Below are 25,231 nucleotides of genomic sequence, written 5' to 3'. Positions count from 1 at the left end.
AGTTTAGTGCAGCCGAGACGCCGAGTCGTGTTTTAGATCCACAGCAGCTGTGAAAGCCACACAGACCTGTGGCCGCACTGACAGAGGCGAGGCTGCCGGACACTGGCGCCACGTTCAGGCCCCAAGTCCTGAGCTCTGATGATGAAGTGAATGACATCGATCACCTCTTCATCGTGGCAGATGGTAGTCGGAGCGAGTGAATCTTTTGTCCTCAAAGTTGATGTTAGAAGCAGAAAAAAAAAACGGGCAAGAGGACCAGGTCATCTCCAAAGCTGCAGCTCTCCTTCCTGGTCTGCAGGGGTCAGTACTTTTCAAACGGACGGTGTGTCCAGCACATCCCACTGTTGGTAACGTGCTGGTACCACAGCACATCACTGTTTTGGCAAGCAAAGGAGGACCAACAAAATACCATTATCATAAGCTGAAGCCTGATCAGTGAGGAAATCTCATATCCAGCTCAAACTTCCAGCTGCTACTCCAGTAAAAATATCACCATGAGAGATTCCCCAACAGCACAGAGGTAGGGGGCGTCATAATCCCCGAGTCTGTATGCACAGAGCCATAATCCAGCCTGTAAGTGAGACACGATTATCAGGATTCAGTTAGTGATGGTTTCAAAAACCTAAAAAATATTCTGTTTGTCACTAACTGGTTTGTGCAGTAGTCCAACAAACATGAGTGGCGCTCGCACACATACAGCTGTATCGTTCACCAACCGATCAACTCAGTTATATTTAAATGGGGCAACAGAATTACCTCAAAGTGCTTTATATTGTAATAATACAGAAAAACTCAACAATCATGTGTGGAAAAGTACGGTATTAATTTTATAGCATTTTGCAAACTCAAACAGGCAGAGGCCACTTTTGTCCACGAACACACCGAGTGGGAGTTTTACCTACTTTGCTTTCCCTGCACAAAAATAATAATAACATCATAACAATGTTGTTGTTGTTAACTGATCACAGTCTGTACTTTTAACACCACAAGAAGACCCAGCAGCACTGAGTAGAGCAGAGTGCACTGTACAAACAAACTGCTGCTTTAAGGGTTAAACACTTAAAATAACCAGTAACTGGTGTTATTAAAAACAACATGCAGTAATAGCACAAAGAAGTCTCAGGCGTAAGCTGTTGGGTGAGTGGATAGTGTTTTTGAACAAAGGCAGAGGGCTAAGAAAGCAGTCTGTTTTCAGGCCTTGAAGCTCCGCCCACCTTCTCCCCAAAAACATGTGAGTGTTTTTAAATGTCATATTTTAGAAAAATACAAACCCTGGGCCTCCCTTGTGCTGCAGGACTGAGGGCGGTCTGCTTGTCTCCACCCTGGGGGAAAGGTAACATCTTCAAGGTTCTTTATTATTTGTCACATGCATAGTTATACAAGTATAACACACAGTGAAATGAAGCCTGACACGCTCCTCGACATGTGCAAAAATTGGGGGGGGGGGGGGGGGGGGGTGTAGAGGAAGAACATATATATATATATGAAAATTAAAGGAATTGAAATGTACATTGTGCCTTGGTTTAGTGTCTGGAAGAGTCCTGTCTCAGTCAATTATAGATGATGTGAGAGGGCGGGTGTGTGTGTTTAGGGCACGGATGGCCCCCGCCTGCCAGTGGCTGATGCTCTCAGGCATCCCAGGCTGGGCGCTCAGGTGTGTACTGGCTTGGCGGGGCCTGGCGCCCGTGGCTCGGTCCGCTCTGACGCGGTTGGCTGTCGCCACAGCCCCCTCTGGCTGCTGGGTGACCCCCTGTCTGGGGCTTTCCTCAGCAGGGTGGTGTGGTTGCCCCTCCGGTGGTCCTCCTCGGGCTCTCGCACTCAGCCTATGGAGCTCTGGGGCCTGAATCTCCTCCATGGCTGCTTCATGCTCTGGGGGCGGGGCTATGGCTCCCCACACCCTCTCAGAAAGCTACATGGAGAAACCGTGCTGATCCACACAGGTGTGTGTACGCACGCACGCACACACACACACAGGTACAGTGTGTGCGCACCTGTGTCTTCCTTAGCTGCTACCTCAGAGCATACTGTGCGTTGTCGGGCTTGCATGCTGCTCAGCAACACTCGATATCTATCGTTTACTGTTACTTACCTGCTGTGGTCTGTTCTTGCTTGTTTTCCTTCCAGAAGACTTTAATGTCTTTTTCTTGAACATCTTTTCCTCTCCTATCCCCCAGTCATGTCTGTTCTGTTTGTAATAACTTGAAAGTTAAAAAATAAATGAATAAAATAAAAATAAATCTTAATAATTTATTTGATCTTAATTAATAATAGCAAAGATCAATCAAGTGGACCAATAATGATCCACTTGGAAAAATAAATCCACTGGACAATAACTCTGCCTGCAACAGTGGCGAAGGCGAAGAAGAAGAACTTTTCATTTGTGTGCATTTTGTGCCAAATACATTTCCTTCTGTACGATGAGGTCAGCGCACAATGTTTTGTCCTCTTGGCTCATGTGTCGTCTGATGAAAATATCATGGATGTTTAAACACGCGACACCTGGAATAACAGAAGCAATAATACTTGAAGCTGACTTTACTACCAACTTAAAAATTATAAAGACAAATAATTTATCGAATGAAGGAGTGATGTGGCTGAAGATAAACGGCATCACGTGGAAACTGCACAGAATCAGCTGATAAACAGCAGCTTTGATTGGTCCTTATGGGCTAAAATGGTGCATCAACGATTTGTTGTTGTTGAGTCTGAACTTTAACTGGTGTCATCAGAGTTATCCTTGATTTTGCAGTATGAAACATTTGTGCAGGAACAAAGAGGTGAGAGGAGCAGAGGCAGTAGTCATGTTCATTTACTGTCATTGCAAACACTTTGACACAAACAGGGAAACAAACAAAACGCCAAACTGCAAATCAGCTGCGTTCTTTCCTCCACCCGAGTCAGACAGACAGGAAGAGCTTCTCGAGTTTGTAACCCAGCTCACTGCTGCACATGTGGTTGGCACACTGATACAAACAACAGAATTAAAAAATAAAGGACAATAAAAGCTGAAATCGAACCGGCCTTTAAATCACAATCAGACGTCTGTCGAGCACACAGAGAAAGCTTTCAGGGCTCCAACAACCTGCTTCAAAGTCTTCTCACTTTAATCCACAGACCTAGTGTTCATGTTTTCACTCCCACCTCAAATTAAACCACATCGTTCACAATTCAGGTTTTTAGTCTGAACCCCAAAACAGAGCACAAACTCTGCTGGTTCGGTCTTTTTATAGAGTAAAGTCAGCAGGTCGATGAGTTATGAGTCACTGAAGGTTTTCTCTGGTTCCTCAGACTGACACACGAGCCGATCGCTGCTCAGCTGTTACAAACAAAACAAAAACAGCAGGACAGAAGACCCGAGGTGCGATCGCAAAAGTCTGAGAAGAATCATGTTCAGAGGCGGCTCGTCCCCGTGCGCCTCTTCCAGCATCGCTCTGGTTTATAGACCGCTCCTCAGGAAGTCCCGCTCTCCGTCGTGTTGACTTCCTGCAGCAGCGCTGAGAGGTCCGGAGGTACCCGAGGAGACGGACTGAAGGGGAGATCGAACGCTCAATCCCGGATCATTGGTGGATGCAGATTCCTGGAAGCTTTGATCATAAATCAGAAGCATGCAGACACACAAACCTAAAAGATTCCTACATAAAAAGGGACTACGTTAAAAGTAAAGCCGAGCGTTTTCATGGTTAGCTAATCGTCAGCATACAAAACGGTACTGTGGCACGACGGGAGGGGAGGAGTCAGCGTGGGAGAGGGGTAGCGCTTCACATCGGCCTTAAACCAGGAGACCGACACCCGACATCGGTCAGGTGCCTCTTAGCTCATCTTTGGCTAAAAAACTGGGAGAAGACCAAAATGAAGTGTTACCCTGATCCTCAACCGCTCAGCTCGACTGCAGGGCGGTTAGAGCAGCGGCGTCAACATCTGGAAACATCTGCAGGTGGACGTGCAGACAGATGTGACAGTTTGAGGAGTTACTGCACATGTGGACACGCCTACGATCTACCTGCAGCCAAGCCTTCTCACATCATCACCATCAGGAGCTAAAGGTTGTTTGCTGTACAAGTTTATGGGCTCCTTCCTCCTCCTCCTCCTCCTCCTCCTCGGCTGGTTCGCAGCAGCTGTTCCTGCGTGTGGCTGCAGTCGGCGTCTCCCTCCGAGGATCCCGGAGGCGTCACACCGCCGTGCAGCATCTGTTCTGGAAGAGCTGCTCGACCACCGTGGAGTCCGCCAGCGTGGAGACGTCGCCCAGCTCCCGCTCGTCACAGGCGATCTTACGGAGCAGCCGCCTCATGATCTTCCCTGCAGACGGAGAGAAGGCAGAGCTCGGCTTCAGCAGAGCGACTACAGGTGCGACCGCGTCAGCCGCAGGTAAAAACGACACACCTGAGCATCGAGGAGGAACCCTCACACGTCTCTAACGTGAAACAGAGCAGCTAGCTTTGTTACCAGATCTGGTTTTGGGCAGTCCGGGCGCGTTCTGGATGTAGTCGGGTGTGGCGATGGCGCCGATCTTCTCCCTCACTGTGAACACGAAGTATAACTCGCGTCAGATGATGAGAGCTCACAGATCAACAAGCCTGACAGGAACGAAGCTTCGGAGGAGACTTACAGTCCCCTTCACCCACCTTGCTTTTTTAGCTCCGCCTCCAACTCGCTGTTGTACATCACGCCATCATTGAGCGTTACGAAGCAGTAGAGGCTCTCTCCTTTGACCGGATGAGGTCTGCCCACCACGGCGGCCTCGGCGACGGCCTCGTGCTCCACCAGAGACGACTCCACCTCAGCTGTGCTCAACAAGTGACCTGGAGGGCAGACGGGTCACCGTTACACCAGAAATCACCCTCGGGTGTCAGACACGAAGACGAGCGCATAAAACACGCAGGAACGCGCTGAGACGTAAAAAAGCTCAGAACAGACGAGAAGGTGCAAAACAAAATCTATTAAAAGTTTTTAAAAATGATCATTTAATAAAAGAAACTTAATAAAATCAAATAAGAATTAGTTTTGGATTTTATACACTTACAGATCAGAATCCCTGCGTATGAAACAAGTTTACAGAGCAACAGCTCCCTCTGCTGGTCAGACAGGTGTTTAACAGCTGGGTTTCACAGGCAGTCACTGGGTGGTCGCGTCTTACCTGAGACGTTCAACATGTCGTCTATCCTTCCTGTGACCCAGAAGTACCCGTCCTTGTCTCTACGGCAACCTGCGAGAAAATGAAGGGGCGGGATTAAAAAGTTTAGTGCAGCCGAGACGCCGAGTCGTGTTTTAGATCCACAGCAGCTGTGAAAGCCACACAGACCTGTGGCCACGCCCCTTTAGAAACGCCTGGTTAATAATAAATATTACAGGTTACTTCATAAATGAGAAACTTCTGATGTGCTAAGGTTTCAAACGGTCGCTGCAGAGGCCTCAGTCTGACGCAAATACGAGCGAACACGTGAAAAGTTTGTGTCTCTTTGACGCTTGCAGAGTCGAGTCAAACATGACGCGCTGCTCACCGTCTCCTGTGACGTAGTATCCTGGAAACTTCTTGAAGTAGGTGCTTTCAAACCTCTCGTGGCTTCCGTAAACGGTGCGCATCACGCCGGGCCACGGCTGCTTGAACACCTGTGTGAGAGGGCGGAGACAAACGGCAGGTGTGACGCGCTCGCAGACGCGCATGAAGCACGAAGACAAATAAAGGCTCATTTACTCAAGGCTGACCAGGTATCCTTCGCTGGGCCCCTCCAGCTCCTCCCCAGACTCGTTCAGGATGGCCGGCACCACGCCGAAGAACGGGAGCGTCTGTGGGGACACGCGGGGGGGGGGGGAATCGAAAGCAACGAAATGAAAAAGAAAACATTTTTAAAAAGACGATAAATGGTGAGAAAACCTGATTGACTTGTTTCTGCGTTTAATGTCTTTTTACTTCACTTCTATCACCAGCTTTCCTCGCTTCCCTTTTTCCTTCATGAATTTATCTTTAAATGTTTTTGTTTTCAGATTTACAGGTTTCCTTTGTCTTGTTTGTGGTGACAGAAGCATAAAGGCGGGTCTCACCTGGACCCAAACGCATCGTCAGCACTTTCTTAGATGTAAAGTTTTGAACCTTTTAAACCCAAAGTCTGCCAGAGCTCCTCTTCATGCCCATAGTAACTACACAAGCTGTGGAATAAACTACAAACAATAGAAAATCATTTGTGATTCTGTTTTTGTTTGTTTTCAAACACATTTCAGAGGTTTATCCCTCAAAACTGTAAATGCAAAAAAAAAAATTGCAAATATCCAAGCACGGGAAATTTTTGAGCATCTTCATAGTTTCATTTTTGAGATGCAATAATTTTTATAAACTGCAGGAAAAACAAAATAAATATCATTGTGCACAGTTTTCAAAGAAAACAGCATAAACCTGTTTTCTTTCGAGCCTCTCAGGAACCACACAGGAGTCAAACGTGACGTTCAAACACAGCAGGAAACCTCTGAAAGGCCCTGCAGGGAAAAAACTACGTTTCCACCAAAAATGACGTCACAGATCAGCAACGCTCGTGTCTGGATTATGATGATTTTGTTGTTGTCAGTGCTTTTACAGCATTTTTGCAAGAAGCCGTTTGTGGAAGGAAACTGTGAGCGGAGACTAGATATAAGCAAGGACGACTCGTCCAGTTTCACATGCAAAGAAAATGATTGTGCTAGCCTACGTGGGTGTAATTCTACTGGAATTTAAAAACAGTTGCGCACAGCTGCAAAGGGCTTAAAAGGGTTAAAAGCCTCGATCACTGTTTTATCTTATTGTCTTCATTTAACCTTTTAACGTTTCTCCCAAACACACGTTTGAACCTAAACGTCATGTTCAGCCTTACTCACAGCAGATCCAGGCTTCATGGGCGTGGCCGCGGGCAGAGGAGTCAGGACATGTCCTCCCTGAAAACAGAAAGCAACTTTAATCTCAGGCAGCCGCCCAGCAGGGGGCAGCACAGCCCACAGTCTGAGGTAAAAGCTCAGCAGAGAAACAGCAGGTGCACAAAGAAGCAGAAAGGCAGGTTGGAAATGGAGACCGATCTGTTCTACATAAAGACGTTTGGAAGCGGCGGTGCTGAAGCTGCAGGAAACCATCACTCACCGTTTCCGTCTGCCAGAAGGTGTCGACTATCGGGCACCTCTTCTCGCCGACCACGTTGTAGTACCACTGCCAGGCCTCGGGGTTGATGGGCTCTCCGACCGTCCCCAGAACCTTCAGAGAGCTTCGCTTGTACCTGCACACAAAGGCACAGGTGAGTTACCCCGCAGGCTCCTCGTGGAGGGAGGAGGGGCCTCGGCTCACCTCTGCACCGGCTCGTTTCCAAACTTCATCAGCAGCCTGATGGCGGTGGGAGCCGTGTAGAACTTGGTGACGTTATATTTGTCCACGATCTCCCACATACGGCTCACGTCGGGGTAGGTGGGCAGACCCTCGAACTGACGCACACAAAAGATTCATGTACAAAAATAACTGCAGGAAGTTTGGAGGAAGTTCCAGCCTCTGATCATCAGACAGCTTTGGACTCATCTATCCGGGTTAAACCGTCGCAGACACATCAGTGTTACATCACACGTCAGCCCACACCTGTAAACAGGAAGTCTGAGCGCGCTCGCACACTCACCAGGACGCTGGTGGCCCCGTTGGCCAGCGGGCCGTAAGTGATGTAAGAGTGCCCGGTGATCCACCCGATGTCCGCCGTGCACCAGTACACGTCGTCGGGCTGGTGGTCGAACACCACTTTGAAGGTGGTGGCGGTGTAGAGCATGTAGCCGCTGACGGTGTGGAGAACTCCCTGCAGGCGAGACGAGAGGAGCGAGGAGGAGCTTAAGAGGAGCGTTCATATGCAGAAATGTGAGCAGGCTCAACGTGATCAAAACAGGAAGTCATCAAATGACCCCACAGTTATTCCACTTCCTGTTACTCCAAACATGAGCTGCAGTGTGGGTACCACCCGTTTCCAGCAGATCTTAGTAGTTAAATGTGTGGAAGAAGCAGCTGGTGGAGGTGGGTGGAGGTGACGCTCGATGAAAGTTAGGGACAAATGCAATCGCATGGCAGGATGCTGCAAATGGACCAGGTGTGCCCCGCCCCTCGCTGTGACAGCCGGGAGCGTCTCCAGCGCCCCTGATCTGGATGAGTCGATGAGCTGGGACTTCCCCTGCTGTCGATCCCTTCTAGCACCAACCCAAACATCTCCACTGTTTATTGTTGTGGCCATTTTTGATTTTGTTTATACATTTTGTATTCATTTCTGTTTTTTCTTTAAAGTTGTAACAATATGCTGACCTGGTTTGTTATGTAAATTTGTAATTTATTTTATTTTTGGAAAGTGATTGGTTTATTAGCTTATGGACCCTCCCATTAATCAAGGGCTTGCGAGCACCCTGGAGGCGTGTGGTAAAGATGTTTGTTTGTCAGATGATTTGGCAAACAATGATTTTTTGACCACTTTTTGAACTTGTTAAAGCAGATTAACTTTCGTTTCATTTTAAGCTGTAAGAAGTTATTTGGTTGATTTCTGTTCATAATTTTCCACGAAATAAACATCAAATAAAGGCCGTGACAGTTATAACATTCATGTCTCACTCTCCGGCACAGACACCCTGAACGAGTTACTGAAGCTCCGCCTGCTGCGGTGAGCAGGTGATGATGAAGGTGGGCTTTCCTCAGACACAGAGTATCTGAGCAGGACGCCTCATTAAGTGAGACGCAGGTGACCCACAGGTGTGTTTCCTCACCTTCGGCTTGCCGGTCGAGCCGCTGGTGTAGAGGATGAAGAGTGGGTCTTCAGAGTCGCACCACTCTGGTTCACACTCGTCTGAGACGCCACGCAGCAGAGCGTGCCAACACAGGTCCACCTCGGGGTTCCACGGCACCTGAACACGCGCATGCACGCGCGCACGCGCACACACACACACACACACACACACGTGAAACTGCCAAAGTCGTGCCTGAAACCCGGTCGATCGGCCTGTAAACATTCAGACCTGTAAAATCTAAGACACCAAACAGTTAGTCTGACACTCACACCTTCAAACTACTGAAGACAGTGAAGAAGAAGCAGCAGCTGTGAATCTGAGAGAACAGAGCCACAGAGAGTTAGAGAGGCCACGCCCACTGGTTTCCTGCGTGTCCATCAGACCCCGGGCGACGCCAGCGTTTTTAAAAACCACACAAAGGAACCTGAAGCCGAGATATTAAAATATGTCCAACGATGAATTTAATGTCAGCGGCACGTTTCAGACGAATCATCTGGGAGATTATCCGATAACTAACGAGGATCCGGAATAAAACGCTCCTCCCACGGAGGAGCAAAGGCTGCAGCTGTCTGGGGCAGGGGCGCGCTCCACCCGGGCACACGCGGCGGTTCAAACTACAGGGTCTCCATCTGGGAATGCCGAAGAAGAAAGCCGTGAACACCGAGCGGGTGGATTTTACATACGTACCAATGTTTGATTCTCAAAGTTACATTTACAAAATAAATAAATATAAATTTTATTGTGTACGTTTCGTAAACTCAGTAAAAACCCAGCTCACTGACAGCACACCTGACGGAGCCAACACCACCTTCAGGTGACGTCTTCTATTCCAGCACCAAACACTGACCTGTGTTAAAGGTCCAGATGTGACTGCAAAAACATCTGGACTATGTAAATGCTTTAAAGCGGACGTGAAGGACGAGTCGGCAACAATCTCCCATTACTCCCAGTGCGTTGGCTGCGTGGCCGCTTGGCTCCATCTCGTTTGCCTTTTTGAGCCAAGAACAATCCGCTGACGAGCCGCGTTCACACAGGAAATCGACGAGTGGGCGGGGCCTCGGGTGGGTTCCAGCTAAAATAAATCTGCTCAGGTTTACATGCAGAGGAAAGAAGAGCAATTACCACCCTGGGACCTGAATCTTACCTGGCTGTCGCACAGGTAAGCTCTGGTGGGCAGGTACGTAGCGTGAAAACACGAGGCCCCGCCCGCATCTTGGTTAGCGAGGAAGAATCAGAGCTCTGTTTGTATCCAGAACTGGACCTGGTGCACCTCAAGGCTCTAGTTTGGGTCCTGCCTTGGTTGCAGTCTACATGTTGCCACTGGCTCCATGTTCTCACGCTACAACCTCTCATTTCAGGTTGCAGAGGACTTGCATCGATCTGCCTTTGAAAGCAGGGACAGACTCACTGCAGCTGTTATGCAGCTGATGTCAAACAGTGGATGGCTTCAGTTTTTAAATGAAACAAAACAGAAGTTGTCATTATTGGTAACTGGACCAGGCCTCTCTTCATCGTCTCCAGCTGCTCCACAATGCAGCTGCTCGTCTGCTGACTGGCACTAAACTGAACCCAGTGTCGGCCTCTCACTGGCTCCCGGTTCCTCACAGGGTCCAAATCTTACTTTTTGTTTTTAAATCACAAACCGGGCGAGCCCCTTCTCACCCGTCTGAGCTCCTGTTGGTTTATGCTCCAGGAAGAACCGCGAGGTCCAGGTCAGAACTAAGCTTAACTACTCCTGGACTGAAGTGTGGTGGTGACAGAGGCTTCTCTGTGGCAGGAACCAGACTCTGCAACAGTCTTCCTCTTAATATTAGACCTGCACAAACACTAACACTTTAAATCATCACTAAAGACACATTTTATGGTCTGGCTTTTCACACACGTTGAACATTTTGGTTTTAACAGCCTTATTTGTTGTTGTTTTTATTGACTTGTTTTCCTATATTTTACTGCATCATTGTTGTGCATCTTATTGACTTTACACTGTTAAGCACTTAGTGCAGCATGAGCTGTTGGTGATGTGCTATACAAATCAACCCGACCGTCACGTGTGTCAAAGTGCGAAACATCTGCACCAGATGTGTGATGACATCAGAGCAGCGATGCGGTTTATAACCCAGCCCACCTGATTACCCTGGGAAACAACAAGGGGCGGAGTCCTCTGACATCTACCTGTGGTTCATGTATGTGTCGGCGACACCACCCATAGCTTACCACCGTCAGGCACTGCTGACTCGAGTCATCAATCGAGCGGTGCGAACAGCTTGGTGGGCTCACCTGAACCGAGTAAAAACCAAAGTCCTCCGTCTGTCACTTCATCGTAGCGAGCGCCTCGTTCAGCGTGCACTCTCACTGAGGGATGGCTGAGTCATCGATTAGTCTTCATCCGTGTCTCCGGATTTTATTTTCCGGACAAACAGAGCTCTGATTCTTCCCGACTGGCAGCGTTTAGAGGAGAGAAGCGTTACAGCAGGTTTATCAGACACCGAGTCGTCTCAGGGCGTGGACAACGCCCACAGGCGAGCGCTCGCCTCCGTCAGGACTCACAGGTGAAAGTGCACAACACGAGGAGTGTTTGCACAACAAAGAGAAAGTGTTAGTGTTAATCCACACTCAGAATTCACTTTTTATTCCAGCGAGTTTCAACAGTTCAGACAAAGATGCGACAGAAAGCAGCAGCACTTCCATCTTTGAAGGTTTCCTCTAAACGCAGCGCTGAATGATGTCATTATTTAATGTTCTCCAAATATTTAAAACTCATTTCAGATCTAAAGAAAATCTGTTTTTATTGGTTTAATCTGAACTGTCAAAAATCAGAGGAACAAACTGCTGCTGCAGGTAAAACAATAAATCAGCAACGAGAGCTTTTAAATCTTATCAGAGCTTTTGAAAGGACGATGCCAAAAATGACTGAAAGCTTCCAAACGCTCAGTGAGACTTGAAGCTTTCGCTCTTATCACGTTTATTGTTTCCGCTCCGCAGCAGATTCTGCAAATTCTTCTCAGAGTGAAACTCCCTCTAAAACAAAGAGTCGAAGCAAAGATGTTATCGAGGGTCAGCTGTGAAAATACCTTTGGTACGGGACGCGTTTTCTTTACTCTGCCCGCCTGTTTTTCCTGCTGGATGGGGGGAAGATGGAGGAGGAGGAGGAAGAGGAAGGAGAAGTAATGAGGGAGAAGGATTATTGAAAAGGAAGAACACAAAGATAAAAATCAGGATCCCCAAAATCAAATCGTGACAGTGATGAAGTTTGAAATTTCAGATTTAACAGAACAAAACAGAAAAAGAAAGAAAAGTCAGCATCCTGCAGTTCCTCTAGTGTCCAGCAGAGGCAGTGAGTCACTCCCACTCACTTCCTGGTTTGGTTTCCCCTTTATAAAATTTTCAGAGCCAATTTATAACCAGGAATTTCCACAAAACTCAAACTCTGAACGACTACAACGGAGGTCCAATCAGACGGCTCAGTGGGTACCTCCATCTGCAACAGGAAACACTGCCTCCATCAGGTCAGAAGTTACAGGCAGACCTGATGGTGGCGGCGCTCGCAGTGACTCAGGTGAGGAAGACAAAACCTTCAGGTGTGTGGTTTACCTGCAGATCGGGGCACGGCCGTTTGGCGGGAGGCGACTGCGAGCCCAGAATCCCCTCCGGTTCTTTGGACAGGTGCTTCAGCATGATACAGCGCCCGACCGGAAACCCTCTGCACAGACAGACAGACACACATGCGTACGCGTCACTGTGACCTCACAAAGGTACGCAGCACCACCTAAACTCAAGGCAGGGGTGAGTAGATCCCACACTCTGCACTGCAATAGGAGCTCCCACCCATCAGTGTGTGCAGGCTCGATCATTCTCATGCAAACAACAAAAAGCACATTCATGCTGGAACAGCGATCACACACGTGACTCTATGGTGAAAAATCTACGTCACACCGAGCAGCAAGGTCTCACAGCACCAATCGGAGCACGAGGACCGGCTCCACACCGCGATGGTGGAAGACAGACTACAGGTGATAGCAGCAGCGATGACGTGCAGATACATAACCAGCCCAACACGGCTCGCTCTGCTGCAAGGAGCCGATAAGGAAAGCACAGGTATCAGCGGCGTGCTGCACGGCGCAGCTTTAACACAGAACGAGAGGGCAGCAACGTTACAGGTCACATGATTCCTGCCTTCATTTGTACTCAGTTCATAACAAAAAAAAAAAAAGACTCCTCCCACCTGACTGTCTCAGATTTGCCTAAATGAGAACCTTTATTATGTGTGACATCATCAAACTGAGACAGAGTCGAACAGCTCCAATAACGACGAGCTCTTCCTGCAGCTGCTACAATAAAGTTTAACACGCAGCAGGAAGTCGAGTCTGGAGGATCTGTGACACACTACGTCACGCCGCTCTGCTGGGACCAACAGCAGCCACGGTTGGAGGGGGTGAAGTCGCTCTGATAGGCTAACACACCTGAGCGTGTACTTGTTTACATATCTTTGTGGGGACCAACAGCCCGTCCCCACAAGCTTGAAGACATTCTTGAGACTCAAAATGTGGCTTTAGCATCAGGGTTACAGTTAGGTCATGGTTAGGCGTTCATGTCAATGACATGTCCTCACTAAGATATGACAACGTGTGTGTGTGTGTGTGTGTGTGTGTGTGTGTGTGTGTGTGTGTGTGTGTGTGTGTGTGTGTGTGTGTGTGTGTGTGTGTGTCTTACTTGTCTCTGCATTTCTGCAGCGCTTCATCAGCTAAGAGCTTCAGGTTGATCAGCTTATCTCCTCGATAGAAACCATCTACACACAAAAGGAAAGATGATTTATCCTGCCGTCAGACACACACACAGACGCACAGACAGACACACACAGACACGCACAGACAGACACGCACACACACACACGCACACGCAGACACACACACGCACACGCGCACACACACACACGCACACGCAGACACACACACGCACACGCGCACACACACACACGCACACGCAGACACACACGCAGACACACACACGCACACGCAGACACACACGCAGACACACGCACAGGCACACAGACACAGGCACACACAGACACACACGCACACAGACACACACGCACACAGACACACACGCACACAGACACACACACACACGCACACACAGACACACGCGCGCACAGACACACGCGCGCACAGACACACGCGCGCACAGACACACGCGCGCACAGACACACACGCACGCACAGACACACACGCACGCACAGACACACGCACAGACACACGCACAGACACACACGCACACACAGACACGCACACACAGACACACACACACGCACACACAGACACACACGCACAGACACACACAGACACGCACACGCACAGACACGCACACGCACAGACATGCACACGCACAGACACACACACGCACAGACACACACAGACACACACTCCATTAGCTGGATTACAACCGTTGCTGGTTTCAGTAATCGGGGTTCAGACTGGGGACTCCTTCAGCTCAATGTCAGTAATAAATCTGCGTTAGTGCAGCAAAGAGCTGAAGTCAGCATCCTCCATTAATCAGTCGAACCTCCTCCGTGTCGGTCCGTCAGCTGATCAGATATGCTCTGCGTGGTTTCTGTACGCTGCTGCGTCACTCGAGCACACGGACCCCGACAGCCGAAGCTGTGACATCAGACTGGTGGAGCTCAGCTTTCACTGCAGCTCCATCAGCGAGTCACTCCCCATGTGCTCCACCTTCAGTCTGATCCTCGTCACTACAGCCAATCGCTCTCCCTTCCAGCAGAGCTGATGGGAAATGCTTTGCTTTACGCAGCAGCACCTGTGATGGTCACAGGTTAACTTTAGCTTTACTGTAAGATCCCAGCTTTAAAAATCCTCAGCGCCTAGTTTAAGGACGGATGCTTCCTCGCGATAACGTGCACACAGATTAACAAAGCATCAACTCTGCAGCTACGCCTGCACCAGTTTACCGAACCTCCACCTGTGCTGGTCACAGTTAACGGCAGCCACAGAGGCACCGGGCCTCATGATCTGCTTACAGGATGAATGAGTGTGTGGCCAATAACGCAGCAGATTAACTGGATTATATCACCACCCTCTAATCCAGCTAATAAGACTGATTATTGGCCCCAACTCAGCACCTCGGCCAGCGCCTCTCTTCACCGCCACGTCCAGCTTGGTGGGTGAAACGCGTGTGCACGCTGCATAAAAGGTGAAAGCGTGAACTCAAAGGTGCGCGTTTGGTATGAGATCATCAGGACGAATAAACGAGCAACATAAACGCTCCACCCTGACGCCGCGAGCGTCCCGGCTCCACCTCTGGGTGAAGACAGAGATCAATAAAGATGGAATGATTGGCGTGAGCAGCTTTTCGTGGGTCTGGATCTCGCTCCCCAGTTAACTCGGCCATTTCACCTTTTTTACAACCCACGAGTAGCTTATTGTCCAACCAAAGGAGGTCAGAGGTCAAGGTGAGACTCAACACTGCTACCACCCCCCTGCAGGATTAAGGATATCTTTAATGAGCGGGAACTTGTTGCAGGTGCGTGAGGCTGACCTGCAGTGATGAGCAGGCAGCACTGAGAGTCCACGATCCTCTCACACAGAGACTCTGCAGAGAAACCTGCAAACTGAGAGCAGCAGACCAGCGTTAGCCTCCATCTTTAACTCAAACCACCGTGTTCACGGGCGTCTGCAGCTCACCACGATGGAGTGGACCGCTCCGATGCGTACGCACGCCAACATGGCGACCACCAGTTCGACCACCATGGGCATGTATATGGACACGCGGTCGCCCTTCTTCACGCCTGGAGACAAAAAAGAGAAGCGAGCAGGATTTACGACTCGATCCAAATATCTGAGCACATAAAACCATCGTGAACGAAACCTTTCACTTCATAGAGCGCTGAGAGGGGGCGGTGCCAGCGAGCGGATAACTCACCCTGAGCTTTCAGGACGTTGGCGAACTGACAGACTCTCTGCAGCAGCTCCCTGTAGGTCACCGTCAGCTCGTCGCCGGGGTCGTTGCCCTCCCTGAAATCAGCATTCAACACATGCATTAAAAACAAACAACAAGATGTAAGGTTTCCTCACATCTCGATGCTTTCGTCCTCCGAGAGCCGATGACCTTCAGATCAGGAAACACATCACTAACACGCGACACCGGGCCTGTCACACGAGCTGATGAGCTCGACGGTCACTTTCCTGATTAAAGCCTCTGCTCTTTGTGCTCGCCAACGTCCGTCACATCGATTTCTGTGCTTGCGACCAAAATCTGTGTTTCTGGTTTGTGTTGCACTGTTTTAAGCTCAGATCAGTGACTGCGTACACACAACTTCCACACAAACATAGGGCGTAATTGTTAGCATTCAGCCTCTGCGATGCGTTCCTGAGGCCACAAAGCTGAGAGGAAGTTACAGTGAGCGTCGGCGGGAGGCTCCATGATGCACAGGAGTCGTTCAGGATCAAATCAAACCCTGAGCAGTCTCTCCTCTAGCTAATGTTAGCCAATGCTAGCTCGGCTAAGCTGGCTGCTGGTTTCACATCATTTTAAATCAGCCAAAGTTAAAAACCGTCACTGGATTCACGCAGCGCGGCGCCAAAGAGCAGCAGAGGCGTGATACTCAGAACAGTCAGGCTGATAACGGCACTGCTGGTACTACGTGACAGAAATCTGCACTTTGATTCAGTTTTCCACTGAACGGTCCCAGAGGTTAAAGTAACTGAGGGCCATCAACGACTTCATCAGGCCTCTGTGCAGGAAAACACTGATGTTCATGCTCTCTCAGAACAGGAGGTCACGTCCATCCAGCAGCACACTCGTGTAATAAGGTCAGCCTCCATGTAACGACCAACGACCAACCAGAGCAGAAATTTGGGCAATTTCTCATATTTATAGATCCTGAAGGAGCCACACTGTGTTTGGGTGAAACTAATGATTGAATGACCTTTTACCCCAGACTGGACAAACAGGTTTTGGTGTTCCTTTAAGAACAACAACTCACAAACCAACCAGAGCAGAAACTCCAAGTCTTGGCACAGACTTGGTCTTGAGCAATCTTCACATTGTTGAAGTTGCCTCATGAAAACTTTCTGCTTTTTCACAACACGGCGTCATTCTGGCCGTTTCGGGAACTTGCAACAGCGACACTCGAGGGCACATCCTCCCTCCCTCTCCTGCACACGCGTGCAGTTTGCAGGGATGAGATGAAGCCTTTACAGCAGACAGAGGCGGACGAGCTGCGACAGCTCTGCCTCTGCAGATGATTGAAGCCCGGGCAGCTCGCCGGGCAGCTCGCCGGGCAGCTCGCCTCGCAGTGTTGCAGGCTGCAGACAGAATAATGTGGCTCAGATCCCACGTGGACAAACTCGACTACAAACAGCACTGAAAAACTGCAACTACAACCTCACACACCTGCAGATTCACACACAGGCGCCCCCCTCACCCTCCTGTTAGATACACCGACATCGCCTCATTTACACACCTGCTGTCCACGCTGCCTGGACGCCGGTGAATCATCTCTCAGCTAGTTGAGTTCACCAACTCCAAACTGGAACCAGCCCAGAACGTGACTCTGTTCAGTGTAGTGCAGCTGCTCATTACACCTGAAACTGTTTGACTGCTGTTCGGAGCGCAGATGAAATTTGGCACAAACCAGGATTGAGGTTTATTTTTAAAAATTCATACATCTAAAAATAAGTTGCATACATTTCAGATCAAAGGCTGATTTTACAGTGAGCTGTGAAAACTTGTCAGTTTTACTTTCATAGTGTTGAACTTACAAACTTGCTAAAGAAAGAAAACGTTTCTTTCACAACAGGAAACTAACACCAAACACATTTCAGCTGCTTTCTAGAGCTTCGTGTTTGCCGTAAGAATGACGTTACGCTCGGCGGGGAAAAGCTGCATAAATTTGACACGTTTCAGGTGTAAAGTGCTTCTTCTGGCTCTCGCTCGTTTGTCGTCCAGTACGGACTGGTATCAGCTGCACAACCAGAACCTCAGCAGCAGCTGGGATCCCAATCTGCCTCTGTCTGCAGCAGCGAGGGGCGTTTCAACACTGCTGTGTGCACGTGCACGAGCGTGCATGAGCGTGTGATAGGTGGGAGGGCCGCTCACATATCTGAGCGGTCTCTGTGACCCGCCTGCTGCTCTCAGCTGATTGGGACTCACAGCATGCAGCTGTGCTGAGGTCCCGACCTGTGCAGGCACTTCCAGGCTGATATCCGAGCTGCCGGGTCCGCGTGCCCGCCGTCGGGCTCACGCCCCTCTGGCGTGACTGATTGTGTGGAGGTGCTGGGCCATTTATAGCACCACCACATTAACACTTTCAGAGCTGCACACGTGTCTGTTTGTGCATTTTACAGGAGTCTCAGCAAGCAGTTACAGCACGACCAGAAAACACCTCTGACATCATTTGTTTTAAATTTGAGCCACATCGTTTAATTAGATCGTTAAACGGGACTGCGCACGTTCTCGAGCAGCAGCAGCTAATCTGGTGTTAACTTCTTCAGTGTTTAACAAGCTAACGCACACACTCTGGAAGCAAACACTCCAACAAAAGGTCACGGCGCTTCTTAGCCCAGTCATCACAGCAGCCTGTGTTAGAGGAACACACACACGCACCTATAAATACACAACAGTGTTGGATTTATTTTCAACACTTGGCTCAAACGTCACTGAGACTCCAGGAGCTGTGAGGAGGTTTTTCACTGTCTCACAAAGATCAGACTCAGTCGCTCTGGGTCCTCTCCCCACTCAGAGGGGACCTGCTCAGGGTCTCACGCTCTGAGGAAAGAAGGTCAATACAGGAAAAGGCCAAAAACCCTTAAAATCAGCGGAGCTTCGACTCCATAACCAGCACTGAAACGACCCTGATAAAAACATTAAAATATATTATATTAGCTCCGCCTTGTTAAAGCAAGCTTCCTTCTAGTTGGCTGCCCCACACAAACAGGTGGGTGGAGCCTCTGACATCAACCTTCTCTCACCCCAACCAATCACAGCAGATGGCCCCGCCCCTCCCTGAGCCTGACCCGGAGGTTTCTTCCTGTTAAAAGGGAGTTTTTCCTCCCCACTGTCACCAAAGTGCTCATAGGGGTCATATGATTGTCGGGTTTTCTCGGTATCACCTTGAGGCGACTGTTGTTGGATAAATAAAACTAAATTGAATGAAACTGTGAAGTCAAACCTGGAGTTTTAAAAACATGACATGTTAGACTCGCTTCTCTCTGCTTTGTTATTAATGCCTGAGCATTTTCAGTTTAAATCCTCTAAAACAAACTGAGGTCAGTGATTTATGTGACAGGTTTAATGCTTCCTGCAGGGATTTCTCTCTGCTGCAGGCAGCCCACAGGTAATTCAGCTCTGACACGGGAACAGAGATGTCGAGTCTTAAAGGTGATCAGCTGCACTCGTGTGGAAACATTTTATTACTTCGAGCATTAATCAATAACCAGATTAATCTGCTGGATGACGCTCAGCAAACTTTGGACTGAACCTTCTGGATGCTTTCCAGAGATTGGTGGATAAAAGCCCTCCAGGCCTCTCCAGTGACCTGCTGCTGCTTTCAGAAGCTCTGCTCGCAGCAGCCACTCCTCTGTGACCACAGGACAGTGACGCAACGATGAAAGGAAGCCTGAGAGGGCAGAGCTGGCTTATCTAAAATGCCATTTATGTTCAAGTCTCTCAGACTTAAATCATTTTTATTCTGACGTGAAAATGAAACATTTTCTTCCTCCTCAGGCTGTGAGCTTCAGTGACATCACTCGTTTCAGATTCATGGTTGATAAACCCAACCACACAATCTGTTTGAGAGACGGAGACAAAGGAGAGGACGGCGGTGTACCATGTGCCCGTGCTCGGTCCTGCTACTGTTAGTGTTGTATCAGCCCCAAGAACGAACGGCTGGCTTGGACATGACAGCCAAAGTTCAAAGGTCGTGAGAACAAGATGCAGCTACTCAGAGGCCAAAAGCATTTTTAATTTTTTATATATTTGAGCCTGTTGTTTATATTTTTCCAGAATCTCGTATTTTCTTTTTTTCTTTTTTTTTTCTTTTAAAATATGAGCTTTTACATATGTTATTTTATTCGTCGAGTTCCTGCATTATCATCATTTTTAACTCATTGCTCTGATTAAGCTATTCCACTTGCATTTAATGTTTTGGCGTCTGTAACACAAACATCTGGGATAAGGTCGCTCCTCATTGGTCGAAGCGCCTGGCTCACTGTAGCAACCAAACAGCAGTCACACCTTTGCTTTGTGCCAGTGCAGGTAAGACTGATGGAGAAACTCGCGTCTGTTTGGCTTTATTCACACCTGAGATTCACGATGTCGCCCCCACCCATGAACCAGCCCCCGCCTGCACGTGTCTGCCGGGGTCAGGGACTGGAGTCGTGCCTCTCTGTCCTCAGGGCGGACGAGCAGACTCAGCTGAGACGCCGAGTGAGTTCAGAGGGAGAGTCCTGCTGGCCCGACAACCGTCATGAGATGAAACTGGTTTTTGTTCTCCAGCTGTTTACAGGACCCAGTGATAAGAACACAGCTAACAGTGCTAATTTTATTTTAGTTATTTATTGGGGGGGGGGGGGGGGGGGGGGGGGGGGTCCTCTTGATCAGAGTACACACACACACACACACACACACACACACACACGCCAGCATAACCGTGCGCTCATAGATCTGCTGAAATCACAGACACACACTGACCAGAAGAAGGCGACTTTATCGGCGAGCTTCTTCTCGTGGACGTTGCGGTCGAGCAGGTTGTAGCAGATGTTGGTGGACGCTCCCTCCATGCACTTGATGTAGATTTCTCCTTTGGTCACATCAAAGTTGTAGTCGAGGAACTGACCCGTGTGCTTGGTCTTCCAGAAGAAGTCCTTAGCAACGTCGCCCCAGAACTCTGCGGGACAGGAAGAGCGATCAGAGGGAGACGCATCAGTTTGCACATGAACTGTACGACTATTACAACAACAACAACAACAAACAGTAAATAAACATGGGGTTGCGTTTCCTTCAGTTACACACCCCGACGCATCTTCCATCACCACGGGCATCACTCCGTCTGTGACATCATCGTTAGCGTGGAAATACCAATGTACCCTTACACTGTATTATTACTGCAGTAACATCCTGGTACCATTTATTATTCTCTTTGTTGTATCACATAATTGCGTGGTTACATTATAACCGCCGTGTTACAGTATTTTACGCCCTGTTGTTCTTCCTGAGGACAGTTTATGTTCCAAGTACAGAGTTTATGCTCGTTACAAATACAGTTCATATTAAATATGTCTGCCCTCCTGACGCACTGCTCTGATGTGTTTACAGTTTGTTTTTAACACTAACACACACACACACACACACACACACACACACACACACACACACACACACACACACACACACACACACACACACACATACCTACCTGAAAAGGTGTCGCTTACAGCAGAGCCTATAAACAGCCGGCTTTAATCACTGTTAATAATCAACCAGCTCAGGTTAAACTGTTTAACAGCTGCTGCTGCAGCCAGACGCCGCTTTGCAACGTTTTCCTCTAAAAACTGTCATCTGTGCATGAAGCCTGCAGCACAGACCGGCTGATATCATGCTTTACACACCTCCCTCCAGGAAACCACCTGAGCAGGTAAAACTACTTCCTTACTGCCACCAAACTAAAATAATCTCAAAGTTCATGTCTATGGGTTACACTAAACTACACTTATTACAAACAGAACAGCAAAACTTTCTTTCAAGTCATAAAGAGAAGTTTCATGTTATTTTTGCCCAAGCGGTCATTTAGCTTCTGAAACAGAACAAAGATGACATGAGTCCAGAAATATTCAGTCTGATGAAAAAAGAAAAAGGTCCTGAAAACTGGAGTATTTCATCCAGAGAACTGTGGATTTTTAAAATGCTGCTCATTTCCAGCTCGCTGGTTTTATTCTTGGACTCAGCTGAGCAGCTTTGCATGGTTTTATGTGACACTCTGCTACATGTTTAATTTTATAGATGCTGAATCTTTTCAGCTTCTTCGGCCTATTGGTATCAAAGTTGTTTCCCATTACAATAAATGGATTACATAAATGCTTGGATCATTCATTGTCACCCTCACTAAACTTTGATGGCTTTAACAGCAGCCTGCGTAGCCACGATGCCAACACGCCGTTGTGTTTCCAGAGGTGACCACATGTGGATGAGAGGGTGGAGTCAAAGGTATCACCAAATGCTGTGCGGTCACCAAGCTGCATCCTTGGACCGTATTAGTGCATCAACCCGGAGCACTGCCTTCTCAGATGATTAGTGCAGTGACCTCACAGCAGACATTACTGGTCACATGATGTCATCACAAAGCTCCAAAAGGCTCCAACAGCACAAACACGATCCAGAGGTCCAGTTCTGGGACTCTATGGGTACCGACTCAGTGCTGGCGCCTCCGCTGGTCACTAGAGGAACTGCAGCTTTCACACCCAAAATCTTGTGTTTCTTTTTGTATTTAATCCATTTCATCTTTTTGGATTTGTGGTTTTCAGCTAACTGGTAAGACTAAATTGGTCTCCATGGTCTCTGGCTATGATGTCACTGCACCTGCCTGATCGCTTGAATCCAAACCAAAGAGCGGAAAATGTCACAGATCAAAGGAGAGCACAGAGGGCACGCGCAGGGAGCGGTGCATCTGTACATGAAGACAGGTCTACACTCCACCCCCGTGCGCGTGCATTCCGGGACTATCTGCACCTGCCCATTCACACTTTATAAGTTTAGCTGACTGTACGATGACGTTTCTGCACTTCTGCTTTAACCCTGACCCATCACCTGTGTCACCTGGGGTCGCAGGTGTCGTCTTTGCTACCTGAGCTACCGTTTTGAGGAGACTCACCGTCCGGGTTGTCCACGGACTTCATGTAGAGCTCTCTGTACTTGTCGAAACTCGGGACGTGAGCCTCCTTCAGCTCCTCGGAGCCGTGGAACACGTTCTCCTGCGGGGGTTTCTCAGGGATCATGTCTGAAACTCGAGCCGTGAGCTCAGCTTCCAGAAGAAACAACGGGTCTAGCGGGCAGGTGTCCTTCAGCTGCAATTAATGAATGGTGGCTACGAGGCTAGCAGGGTGCCAGCTAACGGCTAGCAGCAAAGTTCATTTAGACTTCCTTGTTCTGCAGGAGCTTTTTTGTTGAGCTTCCGCTCAGACTTTGTGTGCAGAAGCCGAGCTTGGACCGTAAACTCGCAGGTGCGTCTGTAAACCGGATCCCAGGTGAGTGTGGGTGTAGCTCCCGTGGACTCTGTCCGCTCCTCTCGAGGAAAGTCCTGCAGATCGGACACGGAGCAGCTAACAGGCTAACGCGCTGAGCTAACAGCCTTCAGGAGAAAGAGAATTCACACGCGTGCGCAGAAGATTCCTCCCGCTTCAGCGTGTAAAGTGTGTTCTGGATAAATGTGGGCAGCAGTTGGACCTCTGGCCGAGCAGAGCCTGTGTGGACTCTCCGAAGGAGCCGCTGAGAGGGTTTCGTCTCTGAGCTGACAGGTCGCAGCTCCTTCTTTTTCTTCTTCTGCTCCAGGAAAGCGTGTGGCGCTGAGCGCTGTTTGGCTCCAGGGGCAGCCAATCAGAGATCACCGCTGATTCGCGGACTCACGGAACTGTAAGAATTTACAGTACTAACAATAATAAACAGGGCTGGTGCTGCATTCAAGTGCTTCTCACACAGGGTTTAAGATAGTAAAAGTTTTGTTTATTCAATTTTGGCTCAGTCTCGGTACTGTGCAAAAGTCTTGAACTTACATTGTGCTGGGAAAATGAGAAATAGGTAAAGCGATGAATGGAAATCCAGTTTAGAAGCCAAAAACAGAATTTATGTGATTCTAATGACCTTCAAGTCGGACAGATGGTGTTGCACGGTGAATCCAACTCTTATAGAACTTTTTTGTGTTCAATCCATGCGTTTTAAGTTTACCTGTGACAGAGCTTCATCCTTAGAATTACTCAAATATATTTTGCAATTCCAGAAGCGGAAGTGAATGGAAGGGTGGTGTTTTGAGGCTAGTTTCATTTTTCCTTAGATTATTGATAACGGTCCAATGCTGCACCCTTGTGGGCACAGCTGTGTATTACAGCAGTCCCTCATATCATATTTTTATCTATTTATTTTTTAAGTATTTGAGTCAATCCGGCAGCATTTCTCTGAGACAGGAGAGCGGTCTCAGAAGCTCATGACCCGTTATTGATCCTCGTGAAAGAGAAAAATCTTTAATTATACATTTATCACTCAGTCTCCTCCTAATCAGTTTTTATTCTGTAGGATGAGCGGTGGCTCGACAGAGCTCTGACTGTTTGTCAGCCTGGCTACAGAGCTGAAGAGAAACCTGGGGTTGTTCTTATTTTCTTCAATCAGTGATGAATAGTAAGATGTTCTGGCTTTGTGGAGGGCTTTCTTATAAAGCAACAAACTATTTCTCCAGGCTAAATGATGATCCTCTAAATTTGTGACACGCCATTTCCTCTCCAGCTTACGAGTCATCTGCTTTAGGCTACGTGTTTGAGAATTATACCACGGAGTCAGGTACTTCTGATTAGAGACCTTAGTTTTCACAGGAGCTACAGTATCCAGAGTCGTACGTAGTGAGGAGGAGAAATTATTAACAAGATAATCGACCTCTGTTGGAGCAGCGTTCAGATAGCTGCTCTGCTCTGTGTTGGTACAGGGCATTGGAGATGATAACAGTGGGTGGATTATATTCTTAAACTTAGTTACAGCACTTTCAGAAAGACATCTACTGTGATAAAGTCTACTCTTCACCGCTGTGTAATCAATTATTGTAAATGTAAATGTTATCAGGAAATCAGGATATTATACTGTAATCGGCTCACCAGCCACTTTATTAGGTACACCTTGGTAGTACTGGGCTGGACCCCCTTTAATACTTCTTGGCTCAGATTCAACAATATATTCTGGTGACATGACATCATCATGACATCATACAGCTGCAGCACCCATAATGAGAATCTCCTGAACATCCCGAAGCTGCTCTGCTGGACTGAGATCTGTGACTGCGGATGTCGTCCGAGGACAGCGAACTAATCGTCATGGTGAGGAAACCAGTTTGGTCTTAGCTTTGAGATGTCGGAAATCTGGGATTCATAGAGTATTCCTCTGACGCCGTCACATGCCATCAGCAGCCACCCCTGGGTAGGCTGAAACGATGCTCGGCTGGTCCTGAAACCCCCCAGCAGCAACCTGAACACGGACGCTCTCGTGACGTTCACACCACAGATGCGCTTCACACACCAGTGCATAAACACTACAAAGCTTTCCTCCAGTTAAAACAAGGCCAGCTTCAGGTGGTGGCTGTGGAGACCTTTACAAACACATGTGCATTTTTGGCCTTTAAGGATTCAAGATCTTTGTGATTATCAGCGTTAACTGAGAATCGAACCTGAAACATATCTGTAGCTCATCATCATCCACTCACAGACAGCTG

General features: G+C 48.4%; 1 protein-coding gene across 2 annotated transcripts; it reads right to left on the bottom strand.

Moving 5' to 3' along the window:
- Positions 1–3,291: 3,291 nt before the first annotated feature.
- On the bottom strand, positions 3,292–23,351 carry acss2 (acyl-CoA synthetase short chain family member 2). 2 transcript variants are annotated; one of them, XM_026154953.1, is made up of 19 exons: positions 22,637–23,351; positions 20,461–20,656; positions 15,691–15,782; positions 15,453–15,556; positions 15,307–15,379; positions 13,468–13,543; positions 12,349–12,457; positions 11,829–11,876; positions 8,737–8,874; positions 7,620–7,790; positions 7,301–7,434; positions 7,100–7,232; positions 6,844–6,900; positions 5,704–5,784; positions 5,499–5,607; positions 5,135–5,203; positions 4,623–4,799; positions 4,444–4,518; positions 3,292–4,296 (listed from the first exon to the last, which is right to left on the bottom strand). In XM_026154953.1, the coding sequence occupies exons 1-19, from the start codon at positions 22,758–22,760 to the stop codon at positions 4,169–4,171; spliced, it is 2,094 nt and encodes a 697-aa protein (XP_026010738.1). In that variant the 5' UTR covers positions 22,761–23,351; the 3' UTR covers positions 3,292–4,168. The 2 variants fall into 2 exon arrangements, with proteins under 2 accessions (XP_026010738.1, XP_026010739.1); XM_026154954.1 differs by lacking the exon at positions 11,829–11,876 and having other exon boundaries at positions 22,637–23,350.
- Positions 23,352–25,231: the final 1,880 nt, after the last annotated feature.

This window comes from Astatotilapia calliptera, chromosome 20 (assembly GCF_900246225.1).
Source record: "Astatotilapia calliptera chromosome 20, fAstCal1.2, whole genome shotgun sequence".
NCBI lineage: Eukaryota > Metazoa > Chordata > Actinopteri > Cichliformes > Cichlidae > Astatotilapia > Astatotilapia calliptera.
The sequence above is the reverse complement of the archived record's forward strand: the minus strand, read 5'-3'. Positions and strand labels throughout refer to the sequence as shown.

Coding starts and splice junctions, on each gene's coding strand:
- acss2 (XM_026154953.1), bottom strand. CDS start 22,760: ATGATCCCTGAGAAACCCCCGCAGGAGAACGTGTTCCACGGCTCCGAG. Junction 6,901..7,099: donor CCTTCTGGCAGACGGAAACG/GTGAGTGATGGT, acceptor TTCTGTTTTCAG/GGAGGACATGTCCTGACTCC. Junction 5,204..5,498: donor ATACTACGTCACAGGAGACG/GTGAGCAGCGCG, acceptor ATTTTCTCGCAG/GTTGCCGTAGAGACAAGGAC.